The sequence below is a fragment of the Lacerta agilis genome, chromosome 17 (genome assembly GCF_009819535.1).
Source record: "Lacerta agilis isolate rLacAgi1 chromosome 17, rLacAgi1.pri, whole genome shotgun sequence".
Taxonomy (NCBI): Eukaryota; Metazoa; Chordata; class Lepidosauria; order Squamata; family Lacertidae; genus Lacerta; species Lacerta agilis.
In genome coordinates this window covers 22,687,648-22,697,512 of record NC_046328.1, presented here as the reverse complement: position 1 = coordinate 22,697,512, position 9,865 = coordinate 22,687,648, and the positions used below count along the sequence as shown (strand labels likewise).

Below are 9,865 nucleotides of genomic sequence, written 5' to 3'. Positions count from 1 at the left end.
ATGGCAGCCATATTCATCATCTCTGACTTTCTGGTAACTTTGAGGCCCATTCTCATTACCATATAATGGAGGGTGCTGAGAGCTGCCTTGGTCATGAAAATATCCCTGAGGTTTGCCTCTTTTCATATTAAACATGTAAGATTTATGCTCAGCTTATTTAGCTTCACCTGGCCACCATCAGGGTAAGACTTTAGGGCAGAAGTCCAGGCCCCTCCATGAGCAGCAGGGCTGTTTTGAAACATTTTGGAGCAAGGCAGTTCTAACAAAACGCCATATGACCAGACTGCAGAATTATCTAATGGCACCACTGCTTATTTTGACTAAATAAATAATCTGTTATCCTTTAACCCCTTCAAGAACTATTATTATTATTATGTGCTTGCATGCAGGAAGGGGCCAGTTTTCCATGCATTCTTGGTTTGCTTTTTAACAACCACCCAATGGAAACCTCCTTTGGGATGCAAACGTAACTGGAAGTTCAGTCCTGATTTTCTCACCTTCACCTCCACAGAGGGAATGCTTGAATTTCATCCGTGTCCTGGTGCAACTGAACGACACACACCTTTACACCTGCGGACGTATGCTTTCAATCCCACCTGCGCTTACGTTGTGAGTTCTTGGGGGAGAGAGGAAGGGGGGGTCCCTTTATAAGGCTAGCAACTTGAAGCTGTGCTTCCGGCTGTGGCTGGCCTGTTCTACGGAACAGCATTCCTGCTGAGAATCAACAGGCACCCACAATCTCTGCTTCCTTTCGACTATAAACAGCTCCATGGGGATGCTTAGTTTCTGAAGGACACCTTCCCATCGATTTTGCTTCTTTTGACATTTCTCCTTTCCTTTTCTTTTCCTTCTCTTGCCTTGCTAGGATCTAACAACATTCAGTCTGGTGAAAGATGCAGAAGGCAAGCCCCTCCTCCTGCAAGGGAAGGGTGTCTCCCCCTATAGCCCTCACTATGGGAAGCACCGCAATCCCTCGTTGGTGAGCCACCTGCAAGGGGAGGGGTTCCACTTCCTTAGATGTCGAAAGTTTGCACCACCCTATTGCCAGCTTCTGCATTTTGTAGAGGAAGACAGAGGTCTGTTATAACATCCCCAGTTCTCATGCCATACCCTCCAACAACTCAACTGCCAAATCTGGGACATGATCTTCCCAGATGCCACCTTCTCATTTTTTTTTCCTCGTGAGAGAATGGCAGCCATTTTGACGCCATGATCTCACGTGATTTCACGCTGTAATTTCCCTTTTCTTGGGCAAGGCGCCCAGAAGGGCACACCCCTTTAATTCCTTGCCAAGGGCTCTGGTCCAGCCTTCCCCACCTGTGCTCCTTTCTAGATGATTTGAACTGCAACTCCCATCAGCTGTGCTGGCTGGGGTTGATGGGAATTATAGCCCAAATCATTTGGAGAACATCCATCTAGGGAGGATGACAGCCTGTCTGTCCCCTGCCTGTATTTCCTCTTGTTGAAAGATGGACAACACTTCACCCTGCAGTGTGATTGAAATATACCCCAGGCACTGCAATGTGTGAAGCAGTTTGATGAACAATGCATAGATTCACGTGGCCGCCTTTCCCTGGGGGACAAGCCGCCCCTGCTGAGATATAACTTGTAGGGGTCCTGGGGAGGGAGATGAGCAAGCTTAGGAAAGCACACTGACTTACAAGACATTTAGCAAGGTTCAAGGCAAAATTAGGGGCTGTCAGGGCCGGCCCACTCATGAGGCAAGATGAGGCGGACTGCCTCAGCAGCAGGCATCCACAGAAACAGCAAGGAATGTATTGCCAGCTGCGGCAGCAATGTGCTCCTTGGAGGCCAGATCTGCTACCTCTTTGGCAGCCCCCCCCCCATGCCACCTCTACAGCAGCCTCTTGGTGAATAGGAAGCGCTGCTGATGGGCGCTGCCCACTGGAGTCTCCTGGGCTATGCTCCCATGCCCACCTGGCATGATTCAGAGCGGGCCACTTCCCTTGACTGAGACAGCCTTTGATTCCCGGGTCAACTATCAAGTAAGGTTGATTTGATTCTCCCTACCTTTGTTCCTGATGGACATCTTCACTCAACTTCTTCTTCCCTGGTGGGGAGCGCACACCATTTTGCAGTTCGCCTCAAGTGCAAAAACATATTGAACTAGCTCTGTGGGCAGTGAATTACAAGCACTCGAGAAAACGGGCTGAAGGGGAAGGGAGGAGTCACCTCCTCTCCTGCCTTTACCCTGCAGATGGCGAACTTTACACTGCCACCCAGGAAAACTTTCTAGGGAATGAGCCCGTCATCACTCGAACCCTGGGCAGTAGTTCAGTTTTGAAGAATGAGGACTGGATGAGTGGTAAGAGCAGGTGCTGGGGGAGTGGGGAAGGGCCTTAGAAACTAAATCAGATCTCACATCTGGCGGTTTTCTTCCCTCCCCTCCCCAGGTGATGCAACATTTGTGGCCTCCTTCAACATCCCGGCCCCACCAAATGACGACAAAGTCTATTTTTTCTTTTGGGAAACAGCTAAGGAGTTTGACTTCTTTGAGAAAGTGATCATCTCCAGGGTTGCTCGCATCTGCAAGGTGAGCTGCCTCCAAAATCAAGGAAGCTTTTGAGCAGGATTCCCCCCCCCCCCGGTGCTGTGAGCATGTGCAGAGGTTGGATGGCCTTCTGTCATGGATGCTTTGCTGAGATTCCCGCAGTGCAAGGGGGTTGGACTAGATGACCCTTAGGGTCCCTTCCATCTCTACAATTTTGTGATTCTGTGACAATGAGTTTATGCCGAACACGACCGGTCTTCATCGTAGTTCAGCTTCCCTTATAAAATCATCCAAGGCAGCTTACAAGCTTGCTAAACTCAAGACGGAAATGTACAACACCGCATGATGAAACAGTAAGCAACAAAGCAAACCGTAAAATTAACAGGATGAATAAAGAAAAGCCGCAATCAGATTATCTCAAAAGAGCTGTCAGAGAATGCCTGGGGCTGCTCCTTAACAGGACTATGCCTACCAATCTGATTTGTCAGTAATGTTGCTTTCCCATCCTCTACAGAACGATGTCGGAGGAAAATCGTTGCTGCAGAAGAAATGGACCACCTTTCTGAAAGCGCATCTTTCCTGCACCCAGGAAGGGCAGCTTCCTTATACTGTCATTCAACACGTGTTTGCTGTTCCACATCCAGGAGGCGGTGCGTTTTTCTATGGGGTCTTCGTTCCTCAATGGTAAGGCTTAGTAGCTGGAAGGGGGGAAGACTATTAGCCACTCAGCATAATGGGGAATAGGATGTGGTTCAGTTCCCTTTTTTAATGGGTCCCTACCTAGTTTTGTATATTCCCAAACAATAAATGAACTGAAATGCAACTATCCTAGGAAATTTGCACTGTTATGATGCTGTTTGCATGCAAAAATGCATATATTGGGGTAGTGTGTGCAAAAATGCATATGATGAGAAAAGAAACATACACAATGAAAAATATGCAGCAAAACTTCTTGCAAAAAATGTGTCTCTTGGGGGAAATAAGCATCAACGCTGACTATGTTTCTGTGGATTTATTTGAGTAAAGAGTCACAAAACCGATGTATAAATGTAACAAGCTGAACTTAAAATTGGAAAAGTGAGAAATTGAAATAGGAAAATTCATCCATCCCTACTTTGGAATTTGTTTTGGGTCCCACAATGTGCTAAATACTGGTGAAGTAAATTGACTCCAGGCATATGAAGAGTGTCTTTTCCTTCTAGTGGTGCAGCTGGTTTGTACATCTCTTTGCAGGCAGGTGGGGGGTCTCTGGAGCTCGGCAGTCTGCGCCTTCGACCTTAGTGCTATCAACAAAGTCTTTGATAATGGGAGATACAAAGAGTTACACAAGAACTGCTCCCGATTGCTGCCCTATGAAGGGGAGGCCATGGATCCTCGCCCTGGCTCGGTAAGTGCCACTTTTAGCCCTTTGCTTGGAAGTGTGCAAAGCCCAGCTGAATAATGCTTCTAGTGAGGATACTGTGCAGGGACCCCAACTCTAGGGGGGGGGAATTGTCTTCAGCCGCTTGAATATTTGTTGGAATAGGGTTGGGGTGTGGGTGTGATGTCACGAGTTTTGTGCGTCACAGCATCAGTGCCTGGCTCCTTCAGAGCACTCAGCCTCCTCTAGATGGTGCAACATCACATCACACATGTGCAATGCATGCCAGGGGCCCCTCTGATTCTGAGAAGTGCTTCTTCCTTCTAATTTAATCCCAGATTTTGAAGTTTTCGCCTTTAAGATAAGATTTCTTTATTGTCATTGTACAAGTACAATGTTGTACAAGTGCAACGAAATTGGATGCCATCCCATTAAAAAACACATTGTCAGCCACACATGCACATATGTACACACCCATCACAACTCTCCATATTATCTAGTTGTCATATTATCTAGTTACAGCATTTAAAATGGTTATAGCTCTTGGGTAGAAACTATTCTTCAATCTATTTGTTCTTGATCTAATTGTTCTACTTTCCACTTTCTGAAGTGGAATCAGATTCAAATTATTTCTGAATGTTTTTGCAAGTTCCTGTGTAATTGCTTTGGCTGTCAGTTCCTTCTGTTACCTAATTTGTGTCCTTTTGCACTGATGGAAATAAGCTATTGAGAGGTGATTGCACATTCCTGTTGGAATCAGGGAATGCGGGTTCTCAGGGATGCTATGTATAGTTTGCCATCAAGTCTTAAAGCAAACCTATGTCCTTAGGCTGTCCTGCCAGAAGATCAGCATCTTCAGGGTTTCCTGTAGTTCTGTTCTGCTAGCTGCTCCACAAGTGAGAGGATTATCTAGTTATGACCCTTAACCAAGACCGTGTAGGGCAGGGATTGTCAACCTGTCCCTAACGCCCACTAGGATTCTAGGTGGGCGGTAGGGGGTTCTATGGCACAAGCTGAATCCTCCTTCCATCGAGCACTGGTGGGCGGTAAGGAAATTTTACCATCAAAAAAGATGCATTAGTGGGTAGTAGGTATAAAAAGGTTGACTATCCCTGGTGTCCCTGGTGTAGGGGATCCCACTTAGGCTGTAGAAAATTATTAGAAAGGTCTAAGGGGTTCTGGAACCCTTTGTAGATCTCCCTTGAAATAAGTATGTCCTTAGCTCCTGAAATGAACGGTTGCCCCACAAACAGTTCAGTTTCTCCTCCAGGGAGGTTGTGTGTCTTTACAAAACGTGGAGCCAAAATTAAAATGGCGTTTCTTGGATGGATGAGACAGACAGCCACAAAACACACCCTACTTAACTGGCTGCTCACGCTGAACATCACACTCACCCTGTGCCATGCAAGGCTCTGAATATTTACCAGAATGGGCTTAAGTCACGGATAAAAACTGGAAGAGAACAGTATGGACGACTCCTAATTAAGTGTGTTAGTCACATCTTCATGCCTTGGGCGAATAGGGGAACAGAGGTCCTCCTTGAAGGCTTACCATAGGAGCATGTTGGCCCCTGTGAGAGCAGGATGCTAGACTAGATGGGTCTCAGCCTGATCCAATGGGCCTCTTTTTCTGTTCCCCCTTCAGTGTTCTGTCAGCCCATCATCAGACAAAACCCTCGTTTTCATGAAAGAACATTATATGATGGATCAGATGATTCAGCCAATCTATAACCAGCCCGTGTTTGTGAAGCTCAATGTGAAATACACCCGGATTACAGTACATCAAACTGAGAACGTCTTGGGAATTCCCTACACCATACTGTTTCTTGGGACAGGTATGGGTGGTTTTTTCCCCCTGCCCTGGAGGTCGAGATTAAGACATTTGCTCTGTAACCTCCTTATTCCTTTGACCCAGCAAGGGCTTACAACACAGGTTGCAATGTTTAGCCCAGGCTTCCTCAAACTCGGCCCTCGCTTGCACCTGCAGGAGACACGGGAGGCCACCAGCTTGGATGGGTTTACAAAAGGATTAGACAAATTCGTGGAGGAGGATGCTATCGATCTAGCCACGATGGCCCTGCTCTGCCTCCACAGGCAGAAGCAGCAGTGCTTCTGAATTTCCATTGCTGGGCTCTTGTGCTCAGATCCTGCTTGCCAGTTTCCAACAGACATCTGGTTGGTCACTGTGGGATGCTGGACTAGATAGGCTCTTCTTGTGTTCTTAACTGAGGTTGGACTGCACGAGAGGGAGAAACATCAGCTCCCACCCACTTGATAGGGACAGGCCCGGGTTTCAACAAACAGTTCTGCTACTACCATATCAAATTTCAGACTCTATATCTTTGCTTGGTTTTCCATAGACCGGGGAGCCATTCACAAAGTGGTGGTCGTTGGCAGCGAGGCTCACATCATCGAGGAGATCCAGCTGTTTGAGAAGCCAGAGGCAGTCCAAAACCTGCTGCTCTTGCCTGAAAAGGTGGGCAGACTCTGTTGGATAGGAACAGGAGCTGCAAGCTTGTAAAAGGGCCTTAGCTTAGAGGATGAGTCTTAAGAACGTTCCCTATCTCAAACCCTGGAAAGCTGCTAGGCAACAAGGAGCTAGATGAACCCCGTAGTTTGATGTGGGATAAGGCAGTTTCTTACTTAAACTCGTTCTTTATTCAAGACCACATGGACTAGAACCGTACTTTATTTTAAAGAGAAGGGCCACAGCTCAGTAGTCAAGCAGATGCTTTGTGTGTAGAAGGTCCCAAGTTCAATCCTCAGCTGGGAAAAGATTGAAACCCTGGAGAGCCACAATCAAATATAAAACCAGAGAATAAAGAAACTTTTCAGGCAATCAAATTATCACAAGCACAATTCTCAACGTTGGTGAATCAAGAGATTGAAATGAAAATAAAATTAATGAAACCAAAAAACCTTTGAATTTGCAAATAAAACCGGTCAAATTGTTGCCTTAGCAACTTTAAAAAGAAAGGAAAAAATAAGATAATAAATAAAATTACTGATGAAGGAAAACATTTGAAATAAGAAAGGCATTTGTAAAATTTTACACAGCATTATGTTGGTGTGAGAAGGAAGATCCTGAGAAAATAGAATCTTGTTTAAATGAAATGAAAGGAATTTTTAAAATGAAATGAAAGGATTTTTTTTTCATATGTGGTGGGCATGTAAAAAGGTTAAAGAATATTGGTAAATGATTTATAATGAGATGAAAAAAATGTTTAAAACAACCTTTCCCAAAAGACCAGAGGCATTTCTGTTAGGAATTGTTCAGACAGAGGTCCCCAGGCGCCAGAAAAACTTATTTATGTACGGGAAAACGGCAGCTCAGATTATGTCAGCCCAAAAATGGAAAGTGAGAAGAGGTCCCAGGTAAGGAGGGCTGGCAACTTAAGATGATAGAAAATGCGGAACTAGCTGGTCTAATGAATAGAAAAAAGAGAGTAAGAAGAACACGCATTTAAAGAGCAGTGGAAAATGTTTGCTGAGTTTATGGAGAACAATTGCGCAGTTGAAAATGCTGCCAGCATTAAGGTAAATTCAACAGTACAATAAATATTAGAGTGATGTAAGACAGTGATGTAAGACACGGGTGGCGCTGTGGGTTAAACCACAGAGCCTAGGGCTTGCTGATCAGAAGGTCGGCGGTTCGAATCCCCGCGACGGGGTGAGCTGCTGTTGCTCGGTCCCTGCTCCTGCCCACCTAGCAATTCAAAAGGACATCAAAGTGCAAGTAGATAAATAGGTACCGTTCCGGCGGGAAGGTAAACGGCATTTCCGTGCACTGTTCTGGTTCGCCAGAAGCGGCTTAGTCATGCTGGCCACATGACCCGGAAGCTGTACGCCGGCTCCCTTGGCCATTAACATGAGATGAGCGCCGCAACCCCAGAGTTGGACACGACTGGACCTAATGATCAAGGGTCCCTTTACCTTTAAGACAGGAGAACTGAATTAGGTGGTTATAGCAAAATATGCAGGAATGGTGGATAAACTAAATGAACCATGAGAGGAAAAGGAGGGAAGTCATTGAATGTATGGAATAATGAAGGGTGGCATAAAGTTGTGTGAGGAGTTGAGAATGTGGATAGAGAGACCTTTTTCTCCCTCTCAAATAACACATTTATTTATTTATTTATTTATTAAATTTCAGTGGGATCCTGCAATGAAGCTGTTTGGTGGAAGGCTCAGGACAGGCAAAAGGAAAGCACTTTTTCAAGCAACACATAGCTAAAACTCTGGAGTTTGCTATCTCGAGAGGTGGTTGATGGTCATTTTAAAAAGGGGCAGGAGGAGGAGAATTTTTCATGGATGTTAAGTCTATCAGTGGCTATTATTTGGGGTGAATGAGGCCCTGGCATTTTTATTTAACTACATTTTAGATATCGGTAGTTTTTAAGGCTACGGCCCATCACTGCACCTTATGGCAATAAGTCCTACAAGTTAATTATACACAATGTAAGAAAGGTCTTCCTTTCGCCTGCCCTCCTAATAGTAACGAAATATTTCTGTTTGTGCATTCTTAGGGGATCCTTTATGTGGGGTATTCCAAAGGAATCATACAAGTCCCGTTGGCCAACTGTGGCATTCACAAAACCTGTCCCGACTGCGTTTTAGCACGAGATCCTTACTGTGCCTGGGATGGAAGGAAATGCAGTGATAGCTGGAATAACAAATACAAAAGGTGGGTATTTGCAGGCTACAGACAAGTCTGTGAAAGCACATAGCAGACGAAAGGGTGAATTTATTAGTAGGATTGGGGGGGGGGTTGGTTTGATTCACATTTTAATGCAAACCTACCTTATGTGCACGTCAGTTCACAATGTAAGTCGAAACACATGTTTCAAAATGCACACTTCTCCAGATTTTGCAGTTTTTCAAACTCTGCACAAAAATGCTTGTATTAGTGGAAATAATGCAATGCCTTAAAGTACTGCCCTGAGACCTCTGGGTATAGGGCGGGATATAAATTCAATAAATAATAATAGTAATAAGAACTTGGGTCATTTTTGCAGAAATGCATGTTTCAGACAATTGCGTAAAAACATTTTAATGTTAAGCGAAATGTACTTGGAGCCATATTAATTTTCATATGGACCCTAAGATTGGAAAGACCCAAAGACAGATTACTCTATCGCTGCTTCTTACTATGTTCCAGCATGGCAGGAAAGAATAACTTTAAGCAGGATGTTGAGAACGGGAACCCGGGCCTTTCGTGCATGCGCAGCAGTGGGAAGAGCAGAGCCTCCTCAAGGCCAATCACCTTGATTGCCGTAGTGGCCGTGTTTTTCTTCTGCTACCCAGACACAGTGAAAGTGAAAAGCAAAGTACAGGGGTGCAGGAGCCCCCTCAAAGCCAATAAAACATCCAGGCAAGAGAAAGTCCTTTTCAATGGCAGCCAGAGCCTTCTGCAAGTGGCCCTTGCCAGCAAACTGCTGACAGCTCCAACACCTGCTATGTCAACGTGCTCCATTCAGGCTATCAGGGCTAACAAAAACTGCTTGGACTTGGGCCTGCCAAACAGGGATGACTCCAGAGGAGCCGTGGCAGCGGAGGGGATCTAGCCTGGCCCACCTGATTCCTCACCAGCTGTTGCAGAGAACAACCTTTCATGATCTCACCAGCTCACACGGGCAACCTAGCAAGAACAAAAGTCTTGTCATGACTGTGATGCTATTACAAAATGCCACCAGGAAACAGGGTGTTACCTCTGATTGCAGTTCTTTCCCACCTAGTTCTGTCTGTACAATGCCATGTAAATGCAGGATCTAGAACCACACGACTGGCCAAATCCTTCCTACGCTTTCAGGTTCCCATCCCTACCTCCATAGACAGGATCCTGGGAAGGGTCCCCATACTCACAGCCAAATCCATAAGTCTCTCTGTGAAATGCTTACCAAAATTTAGAAGACAGACTCCCCTTGGCCATCTCTGGTCTACAGAGCTGCCCAGTTTGGAGTTGTTTTAAGAAAAAAACTGCTCCTTTTTCCTTAT

General features: G+C 45.4%; 1 protein-coding gene across 1 annotated transcript; it reads left to right on the top strand.

The window, feature by feature from the left end:
- Positions 1–9,618, top strand: LOC117039107 (semaphorin-4A-like). Its single transcript, XM_033136141.1, is given in 12 exon segments — positions 1–33; positions 512–575; positions 578–609; positions 866–1,076; positions 2,132–2,326; positions 2,415–2,554; positions 3,027–3,196; positions 3,746–3,899; positions 5,517–5,706; positions 6,232–6,347; positions 8,398–8,555; positions 9,030–9,618. Coding segments are annotated over 12 exon segments (1,869 nt in total). The 3' UTR covers positions 9,436–9,618.
- The last annotated feature ends 247 nt before the right edge of the window (positions 9,619–9,865 follow it).